The 17,658-nt window shown below is 34.6% G+C and overlaps 8 protein-coding genes and 4 pseudogenes across 12 annotated transcripts, besides 4 other annotated features; 6 read left to right on the forward strand and 6 right to left on the reverse strand.

Annotated features, from left to right (window-relative positions):
• Positions 1-9,822: part of a mobile genetic element that runs on past the window's edge.
• Positions 47-1,350: a mobile genetic element.
• On the reverse strand, positions 127-1,254 carry TVAGG3_0601060 (Mariner transposase; the record flags this gene model as incomplete). Its single annotated transcript, XM_051239773.1, has 1 exon — positions 127-1,254. The coding sequence occupies one exon, from the start codon at positions 1,252-1,254 to the stop codon at positions 127-129; it is 1,128 nt and encodes a 375-aa protein (XP_051097597.1).
• Positions 1,829-2,019: a mobile genetic element.
• TVAGG3_0601080 lies at positions 2,060-2,385 on the forward strand (annotated as a pseudogene). Its single transcript has one exon. A coding segment is annotated over exon 1 (326 nt).
• Positions 2,402-2,821, reverse strand: TVAGG3_0601090 (protein of unknown function, DUF4108 family; the record flags this gene model as incomplete). Its single annotated transcript, XM_051239774.1, has 1 exon — positions 2,402-2,821. The coding sequence occupies one exon, from the start codon at positions 2,819-2,821 to the stop codon at positions 2,402-2,404; it is 420 nt and encodes a 139-aa protein (XP_051097598.1).
• TVAGG3_0601100 (uncharacterized protein) lies at positions 2,857-3,852 on the reverse strand (the record flags this gene model as incomplete). Its single annotated transcript, XM_051239775.1, has 1 exon — positions 2,857-3,852. One exon carries the CDS (start codon positions 3,850-3,852, stop codon positions 2,857-2,859), a length of 996 nt encoding a protein of 331 aa, XP_051097599.1.
• Positions 5,740-7,039: a mobile genetic element.
• On the reverse strand, positions 5,820-6,943 carry TVAGG3_0601120 (annotated as a pseudogene). The gene has a single exon. A coding segment is annotated over exon 1 (1,124 nt).
• On the reverse strand, positions 8,765-9,112 carry TVAGG3_0601130 (annotated as a pseudogene). Its single transcript has one exon. A coding segment is annotated over exon 1 (348 nt).
• Positions 9,823-10,064: 242 nt separating the features above from the next.
• TVAGG3_0601140 lies at positions 10,065-12,173 on the reverse strand (annotated as a pseudogene). Its single transcript has one exon. A coding segment is annotated over exon 1 (2,109 nt).
• Positions 12,174-12,644: 471 nt separating this feature from the next.
• TVAGG3_0601150 (attachment subunit-related family) lies at positions 12,645-13,175 on the forward strand (the record flags this gene model as incomplete). The annotated part of the gene is made up of 1 exon (XM_051239776.1): positions 12,645-13,175. The coding sequence occupies one exon, from the start codon at positions 12,645-12,647 to the stop codon at positions 13,173-13,175; it is 531 nt and encodes a 176-aa protein (XP_051097600.1).
• Positions 13,176-13,384: 209 nt separating this feature from the next.
• Positions 13,385-13,840, forward strand: TVAGG3_0601160 (attachment subunit-related family; the record flags this gene model as incomplete). The annotated part of the gene is made up of 1 exon (XM_051239777.1): positions 13,385-13,840. One exon carries the CDS (start codon positions 13,385-13,387, stop codon positions 13,838-13,840), a length of 456 nt encoding a protein of 151 aa, XP_051097601.1.
• A 180-nt stretch (positions 13,841-14,020) lies between these two features.
• TVAGG3_0601170 (phosphoprotein phosphatase protein) lies at positions 14,021-15,119 on the forward strand (the record flags this gene model as incomplete). Its single annotated transcript, XM_001580704.2, has 1 exon — positions 14,031-15,119. The coding sequence occupies one exon, from the start codon at positions 14,031-14,033 to the stop codon at positions 15,117-15,119; it is 1,089 nt and encodes a 362-aa protein (XP_001580754.1).
• A 353-nt stretch (positions 15,120-15,472) lies between these two features.
• On the forward strand, positions 15,473-16,078 carry TVAGG3_0601180 (TEX261 protein family; the record flags this gene model as incomplete). Its single annotated transcript, XM_001580703.1, has 1 exon — positions 15,544-16,035. One exon carries the CDS (start codon positions 15,544-15,546, stop codon positions 16,033-16,035), a length of 492 nt encoding a protein of 163 aa, XP_001580753.1.
• Positions 16,079-16,163: 85 nt separating this feature from the next.
• Positions 16,164-17,570, forward strand: TVAGG3_0601190 (sorting and assembly machinery component 50-like protein family; the record flags this gene model as incomplete). Its single annotated transcript, XM_001580702.1, has 1 exon — positions 16,291-17,487. One exon carries the CDS (start codon positions 16,291-16,293, stop codon positions 17,485-17,487), a length of 1,197 nt encoding a protein of 398 aa, XP_001580752.1.
• Positions 17,571-17,658: the final 88 nt, after the last annotated feature.

Consider the following 17,658-nt stretch of genomic DNA (forward strand, 5'->3'; position numbering starts at 1 on the left):
CTGAAATTTTGAATGAAATTATGGGAAATAAAAAAATTACTAAATATAGGGTGTCCAAAGGTGTGTTTAGCACAAACCTGAATACTGCGAATAGAAATAACCAAGTTACATATATATAAAGTTTATTTAAATATAATCACCATTGGATTCAATCACGCGTTCGCAGCGATCGATCCAGGCTTGAAAGACACGCTTTAAATCATCATGAGAAAATTGCTCAAATTGCTCTCTTACAAAATTTTCAAGATCATCTGGACTCGCGAATTCGCGTCCTTCAGCTCTCTTTTTTAGCGTGCCGAATAAATAAAAGTCAGAGGGTGCAATATCAGGTGAATAAATTGGGTTTGGAATAACTTTGACATTGTTTTCCACCAAGTAATTCATTACCTTATGACTTTTGTGAACTCTTGAATTATCAAAATGAATTGCAAACTTTTGTTTTTGTTGTTTGGATTTCTCAAACTCATCAGAATTGATAATTTGAGTAAGAACATTGTCAATTAGATACTGAGCATTCATCGTATTAGGTTTTTGAAGAATATCAATTGCGATGATGCCATTCACGCCCCAAAAAACCGACAACATCATCATTGGTGTGTCAATTTTTTTCTTCGGGAATGTTTGCGGATTTTCATCCTTCGGGATCCACATGATTTTGGCTTCTGTTGCATATTGAAACCAAGACTCGTCCCCTGTTACTAAAAAGCGAAACTTCTTGGATTGATACGCACCCAATATAGAGAGGAGCTCTTTCGAAGATTGGACTCTAGATTTTTTTTGAACTGAATTAAGGTTGTGCGGAACCCAACGTGTATACGCTAGTTTGTAGTTCAAATAATTGTGCAGATAATAACTGACTGTTGTACGTGGTATCTTTGTCATCTCCTCTATCCTTCTGAGTGATGCTCTTGGGTCTTCATCTAGCGCTTGAAGAATTGCTTTGATTTTTCTTTGATCCGGCGATTTTTTGTCAATTTTTATGATGGGCGCCTTTTTGTTCATGAAGTGATACATCCTAACATGATACGTTACAGTGGAATAGCTAGGAGCATCCATACCGAAGCATTTTACCAATGTCTCGTAGATTTTTTTACAGTCTTTGCATTTTTTTGCAAGAGCGAGGATGTTTTCTTTATGATTCATTAAAAAAATGAAAAAAATCCCGCCAAAATTTCCCGCGAAACCGCCTCTTGTCTCAAAATTCATTTTATATCCCGGCATGGCGCCAAAATACAACATACTCATCATATACATATATTCATATTTTTTATTATATATTTATAATCAGCATATATCTCCTTTAATAGTCTCATATAGAGCGCTGTGCTAAACGCACCTTTGGACACCCTATATTGTATTCATACAAATATATTATTTTAAAGGAAAAATAGATGCTGATAGAAACGATGAAAATTTTTGAAAACTTTACAATTAATTTATGTTCGTTAACCACAGAGCTTGCAATCCAAAGCTCACGTTAGACAACAAGAGTCATGAAGTCTCATACTAAGGGATATCCAACATATATTTTAATAATCTAATGTTTGTGACAAATATTCAACATAAAATTAAGTTTTCGTTTCGTTACAAGGCATTCATACTTTGGAGATATCATATTTAATGTACAGAAAAGTTAATATTAAACAATACATGCTAAAGAATTAATAAATAAGATAATAAAATAAATTTATACGTAATTACTTTCATTTAATATGCTTTATGCTGTATAATATTGATTAAGAGGCATTAAAAGGTTCCATAGTCTGCTTTTATAGGCAAGATTTTTGATAAAAATTTTAAATTTTGAAAAATGATGAGAAAAGGAAAAAAAAGGTAAATGAGAGCAAGAGGAGGGAAAAAAAGAAAAAGAAAAGAAAGGGAAGGAAAAATAAAAGAAAGAAGGACATATAAAAATTTAGATGCGTATTCTTAATGCCGAGGCGGCTTGCCGCCGAGGCGCGATTTTTTTAGGCCTCTACGGTAACCCGGCAATGTTTTTTTAAATCTTGTACAGCCCTAAAGAAAGGTGAATTTGTTCTAAAGTTCTGTTTCTGGGAATATGACAAGAACCATAAAACATTACAAAAAGCAGTCTTAAAATTTGTCAATGACAGACTTGTTGACAGAGATGACGCCGATTGGAAAGATGAAGTCCAACAAAAATTCTTAGAATGCAAAGAAGACACATGCGCTGTTCTTGAAGATGAAATAGAAAACAGAATAGATGAGCTATTAAAGGACAAAGAACTTTTACATAGATATGGTTCTGAGAAATTTGACGTCTCACCACCAGAAAAGAAGAAGAGAGAAAAGAAAGAAAAGAAAGTAGAAGAAGAGAAGAAAGAACCTGAACCAGTTCCAGAGAAAAAGAAATTTGACATGTAAAAATAAAATTTTATTTTTAGAACATTTCTGGGTCAATGTCAATGTTCTCTTCCTCTTTAGGAGTAAACACTGGCTTAGACTCTAATAGCTTTTTACCCAATTTACCTTGAACTTCTACAACTTTAGACTCATAATATTCATAGTCGTCTGTCTTCTTTGGTTCATAAGGTATAACAAGTTTGTATGCTTTGCCTTCTTTAAGGTTTGAGAACCTTCTGTCAAAACTTTCTTTGACTGTTAACAAACCTTCTATGTCTAAGTCTTCAAATTTCGCACCATTTTTAGTCACAATAGCAAACTTAACTGGTTCGATGTTCCAAACTTTGCTGAATGAAGACTTTTCAAAATGGTAGAAGTAAACATTCAAATATGTGAATGGGTCTAGTTCTTCTTTAAGTCCTGACATGTACTTATTTACTGAAATATATTTCGTCATCTTTTCTATCGGATAAAAAATATTTTTTTTTAAATTTACTCAGAAAAAATTTTCTTTGTATATACACCATTCTGAACATCTAAAAGACTTTTGACATTTGCCAAGAATGTACGTTTAGAAGCTGCCATATAACCATATTCTTGACAATATTGTTTATACGAATCGTACAATGACCTTTCATCTAATGACACAAAGTCAGTTTCATCTACGAATAGTTCATAAACACTCTTGTTTGCTTCTAACAATGTTTGTCTCTCTTCGGTATGTGGAATTTGTCTTGGATTGAACTTAGAAATATCTAATGTCATGAAATATGAGAACAAGTGGTTGTAAAAGTCAGATGTCAAAGTTTCTGCTAAGTCGTCAAAATATTCTGTATCTTGCATATGAGAATCTGACGTTCTGACAACTACATATCTTCTGTCAGAACTTTCTAACTTCATCGGAACAGCATTGTTTGAAACCATAATGAAGTTTGCAACATTTTCACAAACTCTTTGGTCTTTATACTTTCTTTCAACAACTCCAACTTTGTCTGTTATAAGACTCTTCAAAGCATCTGAGTTCAAAACTTTTGTTGTATCTATACTTTGAAGTTCATTGCAAACTATCAGTTTCATATTCTCTATTGAGGAGTTAAACTTGCCACAGATGTTTTCTAAGTTTGTCATATTCGGATTCGAATAACCTTCTAACAGTTTGCACAAAATATCTGTAAATAAAGTATTCTTACCAGTTCCTTGTTTTCCAATTATAATGAGAGCAGTTTCATTTTTAGCACTTGGATGTTGTAAGATATTTGCAAACCAACATAAGATATACTCATAGACTCTTTCGTTTCCATTGCATATAATTTCTTTGACATGGTCTAACCAAGCTTCTATAATACTGTGTTTCCATTCTACTTGTTCGTATTTATATCCAGTGAAGATAGAATAGAAGTTTGGAGAAGGTGTATAGAACTTTATACCTAGAACTGAAAAATCTTCTAACTTTGACAATAAGATATCCCAAGCATCTAACATCTTCATTCCAACTTGTACAACTTTTATTTTCTTAAGTTTCTGTCTACATTCTTGTTCAGACACTATTGTTGCTCTTGGTTTGTTAAAGACAACATCCCATTCTTTCATGACATAACATTCTGGGCAGAGTCAACATAAATGACTAAACGTTTCAAATTCTCGACTGCTTTGTTATAGTCTCTAAATGGACACATATTTCTGAATGCTTGGAAGTCATAAAAATCTGAAATATCTATTCTGTACATTTTTATAAAAATAAAAAAATATTATTTTTTTATTCTTGACTTTGTTGTTCCATTTGTTGCATTTGTTGTTCTTGAGCTATTTGTTGTTGAAGTTGTTCTTGTAATACAATACTTTCACCAGTTGCATCTTCCAATTCGAAACTTTCTGCCGTCATTGACAAATACATAGGACATAAAAGTTTTACAGGAACAAAGTTTGCGTCAACTAATGTCAACGTTATACTTGCCAAAGTGTTTTGAGTTCACTAAGGTTGAAAATTCTGCATTCGAATGAACAATAGGCAAAACCAGCAGAGAAAGTATTGTTTATACGCATAAGTATCTTTTGGTCATAATAGTTTCTGTCGACATTCGAATAACACTTTGAACCTAAGTTTGAAACAATATATAAGATTGGTGTGCTTAATGTCAATGGAATAGACATTCCTTGTATGACACCTTTTCCTGTTATAGGAAACTGTTGGTAGTAAAAACCAGAAATAAGTTTTGTATTATAGCTCATATCGTTTATAGTAAACTCAGTCGGACATCCAAACATAATGAAACCTGCTCTAGTTGCAGCACATGTTACACCCGTACTTAAAGTATTAAATAAGTCAACAAAACCTGTTGGTGGTATATCTGAGTAAGTATCTTCAAGGAGTATTTTTACCATTCACAACAATAAAGTCTTCTGGTGTCAAAAGAGCAAAACAGGCTTTAGTCTCATTGTGTTTAAGGTTAGTTTACAATATCGTCCTTGAGGACTTTGTAAGTTTGTTGTTATAGAATTATATGACTCAGGGTTTTTAGTCGTAATAGTATAAACCATTATGTCTTCTGCCATTTACTTAGCAAATAAATTTTAATGAAATGTTGTGGTCGTCAAATATTTTTATAACGTCTGGGAAACTATATTTAAGTTCAACGTTTCACCTCCTTTCATAACGTATATCTTGTCAATGACATTATATGAAACACCACAGCAACCAATGTCGGGTTTATTTCTTTGATGTTTATATCGTCTGCCTCTGTCAAAAGTTTCAATAGTTCTTTCAAAACTTCATGAGGTGCAATGACATATGAGTTCACTTTTACAGGGTTGTGTTCGACCAAGTTAACATTATACTTAAAGCTTGACAAATCTTCTCCTGAGTTTGAAGTTTGTCTTTCAGTTGTTGGTAGTCGTTTCGAATATCTGCAACAAACTTAAGTCTCTGTTAACTTCAGGATATGTTGGTTCTTTTTACAGGAACAATTGTTATACTCTTCGTCTTCGTATGGTTTCCCCACTTCAACATCTCTGTCTTTGACATTGACAACAACACTTTGACTGTTTGTTTGAGTTGGTGAATTTAACTTCACATCTGCCACCGCCATTAAACCTTTTGAAACACTTACGCTTCTATTTTTCGGAAATGACATTTTACTTAGAATAAAAAGATGGACGTATTCGGATATCTTATTGAATTGAAGCAGAACAAAGTTTATACTCACAAACAATACAAATACATTGACAGAATAGTTCTTTACACAAACAATGGAAAATGTTATAGAATAGCAGTCTTTGATGAACCTAAATATTTTCATAAAGCAAAGAAAGTTGGTATAACTGAAATGGTGAAAGTTCTTGAAGCAGACAAAAATATAACTTCAAAACTTACAGATATAGGGTGTCCAAAGGTGTGTTTAGCACAAACCTGAATACTGCGAATAGAAATAACCAAGTTACATATATATAAAGTTTATTTAAATATAATCACCATTGGATTCAATCACGCGTTCGCAGCGATCGATCCAGGCTTGAAAGACACGCTTTAAATCATCATGAGAAAATTGCTCAAATTGCTCTCTTACAAAATTTTCAAGATCATCTGGACTCGCGAATTCGCGTCCTTCAGCTCTCTTTTTTAGCGTGCCGAATAAATAAAAGTCAGAGGGTGCAATATCAGGTGAATAAATTGGGTTTGGAATAACTTTGACATTGTTTTCCACCAAGTAATTCATTACCTTATGACTTTTGTGAACTCTTGAATTATCAAAATGAATTGCAAACTTTTGTTTTTGTTGTTTGGATTTCTCAAACTCATCAGAATTGATAATTTGAGTAAGAACATTGTCAATTAGATACTGAGCATTCATCGTATTAGGTTTTTGAAGAATATCAATTGCGATGATGCCATTCACGCCCCAAAAAACCGACAACATCATCATTGGTGTGTCAATTTTTTTCTTCGGGAATGTTTGCGGATTTTCATCCTTCGGGATCCACATGATTTTGGCTTCTGTTGCATATTGAAACCAAGACTCGTCCCCTGTTACTAAAAAGCGAAACTTCTTGGATTGATACGCACCCAATATAGAGAGGAGCTCTTTCGAAGATTGGACTCTAGATTTTTTTTGAACTGAATTAAGGTTGTGCGGAACCCAACGTGTATACGCTAGTTTGTAGTTCAAATAATTGTGCAGATAATAACTGACTGTTGTACGTGTATCTTTGTCATCTCCTCTATCCTTCTGAGTGATGCTCTTGGGTCTTCATCTAGCGCTTGAAGAATTGCTTTGATTTTTCTTTGATCCGGCGATTTTTTGTCAATTTTTATGATGGGCGCCTTTTTGTTCATGAAGTGATACATCCTAACATGATACGTTACAGTGGAATAGCTAGGAGCATCCATACCGAAGCATTTTACCAATGTCTCGTAGATTTTTTTACAGTCTTTGCATTTTTTTGCAAGAGCGAGGATGTTTTCTTTATGATTCATTAAAAAATAAAAAATCCCGCCAAAAATTTCCCGCGAAACCGCCTCTTGTCTCAAAATTCATTTTATAATCCGGCATGGCGCCAAATACAACATACTCATCATATACATATATTCATATTTTTTATTATATATTTATAATCAGCATATATCTCCTTTAATAGTCTCATATAGAGCGCTGTGCTAAACGCACCTTTGGACACCCTATATTACTAAAGGAAAGTTTATAATACAATATTATGTCAAAACTGGCGTACTGTCAATATTTGACGGAGAGAAGTCAGTTCAAGAACAACTTACTGACCTGCTGCCAAAATCTGCTCGATGGAAGCTGTCGTTATGCCAATCTGAGGAGCCCCAGCAGGTTTCATCGAACGAATCTTCAAAAGAGCATCCTCCGTGAAAAGTGCTATTGGTTTTGTAAACTTCTTTGCTCTCAATTCATCTGGACCGTCTCTGTCACCAGTATATTGTATTTGAACTGTACCAACAGTTGAAATACCACCCATAAAGTCTTCTGAGTCAGCAAATGGAATGCCAAGCCAAAAGTTTGAACGGTCTCCATTTGTATATTGAGTTTTGACCTCCTGTATGAGTCCATACTTTCACATATGGCATAATAGAATTTTGCATTTCAGGATTAATGGTTGTTGTGAAGTTGTTGTTAAAGTTCATAGCATCTAATGTCAAGTTGTATGACCTCATATCCTCAACTGTAGAATATTCTTCTCTTGGATAATATTTGCCATCTATGTTTATATGATATTTAATACCAGGGTTGTAGAAACAAGAATAGTCATTTATAGTTCGTCTGAACAGTACAAACATAGTATCTGCATGTTTCATTGCAGTTGTTAAAGCAATATCTGTTCTTGCACCTGCGGCTCCTGGATTTTGGTTTCCAACTTCACCTGCAAAGTCTTTGACAGATATTTGGTGTATAGGGAACATAAGTGGAACTGCAATATATTTGGCAGCTAAAGCATTTGAAATATCTGGGTCCAACATATAAACGGCAAGTCTGCTTTCTATTCTCTTGCATTCAAACTTTTCGCATGTGAACTTAACTGGGTCCCAAGCAGTTCCAGCAGCATTGAAATAATAGTTTACTTCATTGTTGAAGTTTGAGAAACCAAAGTCTAAGTCAACTTTGTCTTTGCAAAATTCGGCGAATGACGTTTGATTGTTCCCTTACGTCTGTAATAGTGAATGGGTCTTGTGTTGGTGCAATGACTAAGTTATTTTTGCTTGGAGTAAGTTCGATAGAAATTTTTCCTGCCAGTTTGGCAAGTATCTTAAAAACCTGAAGATGAGGAAAGATGACAAAGGAACTCTAAGTTTCAGTTTTACTTTGGTTACTGCTGCTGCAGTTTGTCCAGAAAGGTTAACATAAACTCCTGGAACGTTAGGGTCAAGTCTTCTTATTTTCTCAATAGTTGCATACTGGTCTGTTTGTTCTCTAGCTTGTGGTTGTACTGAGTTTCTCAAAGCGAACCATTCATAGTTTGCCCATGTTACTGTTTGAACTAAGTCAGAGTTAGAATATATCTTATATCCCATGAAAACTTCTGGAGCATATTGGTATCCGACATAGAAAATTCCATTGCAACCTTTCTTGTCAGACAACTTGACAGAAGGTTTATTTCAATGTCTTGTTCCACGTATAAGAATGAGTTGTCAATAGAAATAATATGAAACCTGTCGCAAGCAATATCTACTGTTGTTGAAGAACCTTCTCCAAACTCACCTACGTTCCATAAGAAACAGCAGTTGTATATTCGTAAGTTCCAGGAACTATTTCTGACCTTCTAATGGCATTGTCGCATTCGTTATACCATTCGGAAACATTTCCGTTCATGGCATCCAAAACTGTTGGCGTTATATTCTGAGCGGCGTACATTTCATATGGGTAAAAATATAGAATAGTTGGATTTATATGTCATAATAGAACCCACTCGGACCAAGCTTTACTTTCTTCCTGACTGAGTTTTTAACTGAATCTTTAACTCTTCTTTTTCCTTCATTGCCACTACTTTCACTAGATGAAGTTACTTCTTCACTACTTTCACTTTGTTCTACTCTTCTCTTCTTCTTTGTGTCGCTTTTGGTAACTTGCCCTCTGCTTCAAGTTGTAGCATCTTTGCCTCATGTTCACCTAGTATGTTTGTAAATTTCCCATGTCCTTTTTGCCTTTGGGCTCTGGTCGCCCATCTCAGGTAACCTATATCCTAGAAAGATTTTGTCATAGTTTGTATTTGAGTCTTCGCTTATTGTTTGCATGACTCTTTCCTGAGTTTCCGGTTCAAGCTCTTCAAATATAGCTTGTCCATATGGAATAAGCTCGTTTCCAAATATATGTTTTTGTAGCCATTCTGGTTTTCTTTCCATGTAACCAATAATATCTTTTGTGAATGGGAAAGCTTTTACCCAACGTTTCAGTCTTGCGTCATTTATTTCTGTAGTTGGTTTTATTTGTCATGGAACATGTTTTTCAATACTAACATTTCATTTGGTACTGTCCATTTGAGTTTTCTTAAATATTCATCCCTTCTCGGTTCATTGTCTGCAAAGTAAGTTTTTTATGACATTTTGCAAACTTTCGTTTGCAAGGTCATGTACAATAGGTTTCTCCTTCTTCTCTCTCCCTAACTCTCTTTCTAAACTCTTCACCAAATATACCATCTCTATGGTTCTGTGTAGTTCTTTGAGATAAATGTTCTAGAACGTCAGGTGTTATATTTCCCTCAGCCATGTTCATTTCATACTGGTCCAAAATATCTGCATCTTTCATATCTTTCAATGGCATTAAAGCCGCTGAAAATACCCGTTATATCTGGTTCACCATTCACTTCCATTGCGTCTACAACTTCTTGGAATTGAGGTTGTAAGTTTATGAACCACCTATCCGGATTAGCTTTATGACCCCATTTCATTGTAGTTCCATAGTCTGCAGAAACAAAAGTAGGTTTGTTTCCATATTGGTTAGGTTCTGAATGAACTTTTAAACAATGTTTCATTTCTATATGTTTGTTGAAATTTAAACCTTTTATTTTCACCGAGTTCAGCCAAAGATTGAATGTTATATGGTCGTAAGTAAAAAGGATTATTGTATTTGCGTACATTTTCTTTCAGTACTTCCATTCTATGCTGAAATTTTCATCTGATGTTGGAGTCTTTTTGTATGTCGGTGAACATTTTTCGATATTCTTCTACTATGTCAGCCGAATTTTTCTTAGACTCTTGGAAAGATTCCATATTCTCCTCATACTCTTGTTGAGGGTCAAGATTTTTCGGCTGTTCCAAATCTTCATCTAGTTCTGTGAAGTTAGTTTCCAAAGGAGGGACTTGTTCGTTTCCTTCAGGCTCTTCTAGCTGTTGTTGCTGAACTATTTCTTCCAGTCTGGTTGTATCTGAACTTCTTCCTGTGGAGTTTCTTGTACCTCATCTGCTGGCATTTCATATATTCCGAGACCGTTTTAACAAGTTCCCTATCTAAGTCATCCGGACTCATAAACTTTCTTCTTTCGTTCCGTCTCTATTTTTTTACGCGTTTCATGAAGAGAGTTGAATTATCATTTAGCTCTGACATCAAATATCTCGGAGTAAATTCATTCATGTCATTTGGATGATATGCTATTAAATCATATCCCTTAGCGAGCTTGTATTTTCCAGGTTTGAGATTATATCCGATTTGATGCTGAACCATAAAGCTAAATAGGTTCGGGTCAGTATTTCCTTCCTTGAACTTTCTAATAGCTTCTTTATATCTGTCACTAAAGTCAAGAGTATCTGGGTAACCATAATCTTCCTTAAGCATTTTTAAGAATTCTTGGTTTCCTTTTTCTCTACTTCTTTTATGTCCTTGCTCTGTTTGTGGTTGTTGTTGTGCAGAGTTTTGAACTGTTGGTTTTGGTTGTTGTTGTGGTGCTGGATTTTGAACTGTTGGTTGTGGTGCTGGATTTTGAACTGTTGGTTGTTGTGCTGGTTTTGGTTGTGGTGCTGGATTTTGAACTGTTGGTTGTTGTTGTGGTGATGGATTTTGAACTGTTGGTTGCTGTGTTGGTTGTAATGTTGGTTTTGGTGCATGCCTGTGTCTGTGTCCATGTGACGATGTAAATGTTTTAGGTAGTCCTGGTGCAGGTGCTTCTCTTGGAGGGTTTGGTGGTATATAAGTTCCACCAGCTGGCACATATGTTCCATCTGCAGCATAATGTCCTACCTGACTTTTCGTTCTTAAGAAAGCATTTACTAGGTCTGTTTTGGTCTGTTGTAACTCTTTTTCTTGACTTTCCACAACAGCTGCTCTAACGGCGTCATTGGCACTTTGAACTGCCTGTCTCGTTGCTGCATCTGTTATTTTCGTCATATTTTGTGCTACTTCTCTTAACTCTTTGTCGAAACCTTCAGACTTCAGTTTCTTTCCAGATGAGAAGTCGTTCACTAGTTTCACCTTACTATGAAGAGCTTCGAAGGCATTCTTAAAGTCAGCATTCATTAAAACTTCATTTGAACTGTCTTCATCCGCTTGTATTTTTGTCCTTATTGACCCTATAAGTTGGGCTGCTTTAGCGTTGGCTTGGGCATCTAACCAGTCATTATTAGCTTTTATATATTCTGCGCTTTTCATTGCCTTTTGCATGGCTGCGTCGTTATTTTTACTTTCTTGTGCTAAGTTTTCATACTGTACGGTTTGGTTTTGCAACTGTAAAAGTTTTTCTGCCTTTACATTTGCTTCAACTTCTTTTTTATACTCATCGCTATCCATATATGTCTTCATGGCTTTTTGTTTTATCTCTTCATCTTTCAGTACTTTATATTGAGTATTATGGTTTTTCAAATTTATAACATCTTGTTCCATTTTTGCTACTTCTGCTGCTTTTTCTGACACTTTTTTCGCATATTCCTCTGTACTTAGTTCTTTCAGTTGTTCTTCTTTCTTCTTTTTCTCTACGTTTAACTCATTGAGTTTCTTTGTGTGTCTGTCATATTCTAGTTTCTTTTCGTTTTCACTTATTTGTTTCTGTATGTCTATGTTTGACTTTTTGACATCTGTTATTTGATTTTTGAGTGAACTCAAATTCATTTGACTTTGAGGGTTATAAGCTGTTCCGTCTGCAGCTCCACCATAGCCTGCCATTTTCGCTAAAAGTGCCGCTCTTAAACCTCCACTCTGTGCACCAATAACTCGGTTTAAAAGCATAGGGTTGCTTGACATTTGTTGCAACATAGTGGGGTCATTCATCATTTGTTGTTGCAACTGTTGTTGTGGTGTCAGTTTTACTATTGGATGTTTCAATGCTCCCTTCCTCTTACGTATATTCTTACGTAGCTTACGTGGCATTTTAAGTGAAGTTAAAAAGCGGTTTTTGACAGATGTTTATATGACACTTTTTGTTCAGCTCAAAAAACTACTCGGTCAAAGTGTTGTCAGTTTTGCAAAATAACCGTCTTATCTCATTATATAAGGGAGAAAAGGCTTCTCAAAGTATACTTCCTTGGAACGCCTGTAACTTTTCCTGTAGTGACGATAGACCTTTACTTGTCCGGACAAAGTTATACTATTTTGAATGCTCTACAAAAAAGTCAACGGCGACGACTCTCAAAAACCGTTGTGTAAAAAGTTTTACCGTTGGACAAAAAGTATATATAGAAAACAAAAAACGTTTATAGTTCATTCAATATTTGAGATAAACCGTTTTTCCCACGGTAACTATTAAATAAAATAAAAAAATAGAGGGGGTCTCCGTTGACGAAAACGGTTTATCTCAAACTTTTCTATGAGTGGTCCGAAAAAAACAGTTCATTTTTCATAATGGAAGGAAGAACAAGTGTCGCAAACAATTCGTCGACTACCTCTGCAGTTAAAGTTCCTACAACTTATGTCTCACCATTCTCAAAACCCTTACGACCTCCTATAATACCAAAGCAACCTCCTCATACAATTCAAGACAAATTGTCCAACAATTTGAGTTCTTCTTCTTCTCAAAACACAACAGAAACATCTGAAACAGTTGTCCAAACAGCACCAGAACAAGTTTCACATAGTTTTACAATTCAAGACAAATTGTCCAACAATTTGAGTTCTTCTTCTTCTCAAAACACAACAGAAACATCTGAAACAGATGTACAACCAATAGAACAAGATATAGTCTCTCAAACTACAAGTATGTTAACAAGAGCACAATTTCAAGATTTAATTTCTCTTGAACAATATTCGAGTAACGAAACACAAAGCGACGACTGTAACCTCTCGCTACCCGAATCCATTCAAAGAAAATACGCCATGAAAAGACTGAAATTGTTGTATAAACTTCTTAACAATTGGGGGTCGAAGACAACTTAGATTATAGTGAAATGTTTAACAAAGTCATAGAATCTCTTAAACCAATTGAAAACGACATAAAAAATCCCGGTGTTCTTGTAGACATTTTCGCCTCAAAATTACCAGTTACAACTAATCTAATAGCAACATAAGCTATAGAGCAATTTATTTTATGTTTTCCCAAGCAATATAGACAACACCTGAGGGAAACAAGAATAGGAAAATTTCAATTGGTGTATCCTACAACATACAACTATTACGAAGAAGCAAATGAATATGGAGAACTCTCATTCCATTTCACACTTTCAGTTCCTGAGGGAGAAGAAAAAGCAATCTATCATGTACAATCTCTTGCAGGATGTGAAGGAAAACCTCACATAATAACTACTGTTGCAATTGACAAACCTGCAAGAGTCGAAGACGATGTTTTGTTCGCGTCCATTGCTGGTTTTGGCATGGGAGAACCAATTCCAATTTCCCATTTCACAGAATACTCAGCACAACATTTTCAAAATGTAGAATTCGTGTTCTACGACCATCAAAAGTTCCTGCTAACAAAACCAAAGAAACAATTTGTCTCAATATTTGTTGCTGGTCATGTGGCTGACAAAGAGCCATCAGATACTGACTATGAAGAAGAGGAGGAGGAAGAAGAAAACAATAGCGATGTCGTTCTTATCGAATAAAAACTTTAATTTTTTACTATATAATTTTTTTAGTTCTCCTCTAGGTTTTTTTAGGTGCTAGAGGGCACGAAGCGCCTGGAAGCCCCACTACCTTTTTTTAATCTGCTTTAAATCAGTACTATTATAAACTTTTCTCACTGAACCATTAAGTTGCATTGAAAAATAATTTTCAATACCTTTATTCATACAAATGCTTTCTCGTAGCATAATAGATGCTTATCTTCCATTAATCCAAAATTCTTCTCAACATTTCGACATTACTAAAGGAGACTTTGAAATACCCAAACTCAAACGAGCAGATCTCGTTGATCTTTTACATAAAATGATTGAAATTTTCAGAGACGAACCATCATTAATTCGACTTGATGGTTTGTTTAATGTCATTGGAGATATACATGGAAATCTTCGCGATCTTTTAAGAGTTTTTGCATACTGCGGTACTCCGATTCAGAATGGCTATGTTTTCCTTGGTGACTATGTCGATAGAGGAGATTTCTCAATTGAGGTTATGGTTCTTCTTTTTAGTTTCAAGCTTGCATATCCCCATCACGTTTACTTACTTAGAGGCAATCATGAATTTGAAATGGTTAATTCATTCTACGGATTTCGTGATCAATGCATCAACGACTATGATGAGCAAATCTTCAACTTATTTAATGAAGTCTTTTCATATCTACCGTTAGCAGCAATAATAAACGATGAATACTTCCTTGTTCATGGTGGAATCTGTCCGAAGCTTGAAAAAGTCTCACAAATCGAATCCATACAACGTCCAATCAAAACATTTCACGATGAAGCCGACGATGGTGATTTAATCACTGGCTTGATGTGGAGTGATCCTAGCGACTCTATGGCATGGTTCTCCGATAATATTAGAGGCCGAGGATTCTTTTTCGGATTCCAAGCCGCAAGGCAATTTTTAGATTCAAATAAATTAACATATATTATTAGAGCTCATGAATGCGTTGATGGTCTCAAAGAGCATTTCAATGGATGCGTTCTTACAATATTCTCATCAAGCCATTACTATATGAACTCTAATAATTCCTGCGGTTTTATACAACTTGTAAAAAAAAGTAAATACAGTATGTCCATGCTTCCTCCTATGGAACAATGGAAGAAGATGCACGCAGAATACAAATTTATTGAAGTTGGAAATACAATTCCAATTTGCCAAAGAAGTATCAAATCATTTACAACAAATAGAACCAGATCTTCGCGATTGCAATATCTAATAGGAAGTAAGAATCGTATTAGAACTATTATTCCTATCAACTAAACTTGTTTTTATTTTGTTTGTCGAAATTAACTCATTCTTTTTTTGTGTTTCAACCTATATCATTGAAACTGTGAATTGTGGTTAGTATGCTCATATTATGTATTACTATCTGTGATGTTTACCATATTATGAACAATTCATATTAAATTTATGCATAATTCGTTTACATATGCAATTGAATTCGAAAATTGTTGCATATTGACATGCTTATCACGATAGTAATTAAATTTTTAAAGATTTGAAGAATATGAGAAACCAAATCAAAAGGAAAAAGAAAAAATTCGGTTCCATTTCAGATGGGATTAGTTGTCCGCTAATATTAAAGATATGAAATTCCAAATTCTAAAAGTGACATTTTATCATGTTACTGAGTATGATTTCGATTGCTGTTGAGAATATGGTTACTTTCACAACATTTCTCTTAATGATTTTCGGATTCTTTTACTGGTTTTCGGATTTAACAGAGAAACATTTAAAGATTGTAACAAATACCGTTAGAGTATTCAATATTTTGATCACACTATTAACACTCGTCAACTATTATGAGTTTCCAATTTTCAATTGCGTTTTACTTACAGTAGGATCTGGTTTTTTGACATATTTAATTTTTAATGGCTATCCAAAGATCAGAATTGACAGAAGAGATTATATATTAGCCCTAGTACTTACACTAGTTAATCATTTTATTTGGATGATTTACTATTTCTCGAATTCTTACCCAGCAACAATTGTTTTAACGACATTCGTTGTTTTTATTTGGTTCAATCCTATTACAATTGTTTCATCAATCGTTAAATATGATGAACATAAGCGTGGCTCTTTCCTTGGCTTTTGGAAATCTTTATTCTTGAAAATGGAAAATGATTTCCATCAAGATATGGCTAGGATGCAAAGGAAACAAAGAAAGAGTGTTTAATTTTTTATTATTTTCCATATTGTTTAAAATATATTATTTCGAATTGAAAATTTCTTTTTTTAAGTCTTAAATCCTTCCATGATAACTTTGCTTTCGAAAAATTGAACTGAGAAAACTTTAATAATATGCTCAATTCTATAATAAATTAAATATATTTTATCTTTAAGTTGAGCAATGATATTTTAAGCCCAATATATCGATAACTAATGTTGAAATATAATTAATTCTAGATGCAACCAACTAACAAAATTTTTGATGTCATCTGCACCAGAGTGGTTCCCAACAGGATCTCTCCAGGAAGCCATTGATGAGGTCAAAAAGCTTACTGTTGATGATGAGTTCAAGGAAGCAGCAATGAAGTCGATTGCTGAAAAAGTTTTACAACTTGGTTCAATCAAATCTGCGACAATTGATGCAAAAACTGGAGAATATAATGTCGTAGCGCGTGATGGTCTTATGAAAACTTATGTTGGAGGCGATATAGGCACAGAGAAAGCAGTTAGAGCTTCAACAGGTTGGGCAAACTTTTTCAAGAGAGGCGAAACTATTTCTCTTACAGGCAAGTATACTGTAGGAGGAAATCCATCAGTCAATGTTGCATTTACATTACCAGACTTCAAATCTGTTGATTTTTCCAAAAATACTCCTTTCAGAACTTATTCTTACGCATTTAATATAGAAAAGAATGATGATGGATATAAATCTATACAATCTGCCGGATTTGAATTTAATCTTGGTGGTGGTAAAGACGTTTTTTCAAAATCCATTTCATTATCTGCCATTCGCCAAGCAATAGATTCCGATGTTCCATTCCCACTTAAATACGAACCAAATCCTTACTTCAAATTCCAAATTGGAGCTGGAATGCCTTCATTTCTCCCTATGCAACGTAATCAGATCCATGCAGGCCTTATTTGTGACACGAAATTGGCAGTTACACCATTTGTTAAAGCTACAGGATTCAATAAAATCAATTTACCATTTGGAATTTCAATTACAGCGAATATGGGACTTATTTCTTCATTAAGAAAGCGTCCTGGAGCTAAATTATCACTAGAAAACATGACTCCTGTTCCATATCCAGAGAAATTCCTCCTTGGAGGCTTACCAACAATTTATGGCGTTGATGCGGCCAAATTCGGCTATAAATATGGAGGATTCCCAATTGGAAGCAACGTTTATGCCTCTTTAACATTAGATGAAAGCGTTTTGATCTTCCCAGAGCAAAGTTTGAACGGACACATCTTTTTGAGCGGATCCATCGCTAAAAACTTCTCTTCTTACTTCCCACAGTCGTGCGATCCTTCTTGGACATCGCTGGCTGTTGCTGGTGTTGGTCTTACCTTTATTCAAGGCCAAGTCAAGGTTGAAGCAAATCTCCAGAAGCCAATCTTCCAATCTGGAGCCAAATTGAATGTTTTGACCTATCAGCTCGGAATTACTCCTGCTTAAATAAAATACTAGAGTTTTCTTTTCAATAAATTTTTGATTTATAAGAATTTATGAGTTTGGTAATGATTTATATAAAAATTTTCTGCTATTAGGACGTTGTTATTAAATATCAAATAATATATAAAGGATTGAAATAACGTACATCAAAAAAGAAAAAAATGGGACCTATCC

Source organism: Trichomonas vaginalis, chromosome II (genome assembly GCF_026262505.1).
Source record: "Trichomonas vaginalis G3 chromosome II, whole genome shotgun sequence".
NCBI classification, from domain to species: Eukaryota; Parabasalia; order Trichomonadida; family Trichomonadidae; genus Trichomonas; species Trichomonas vaginalis.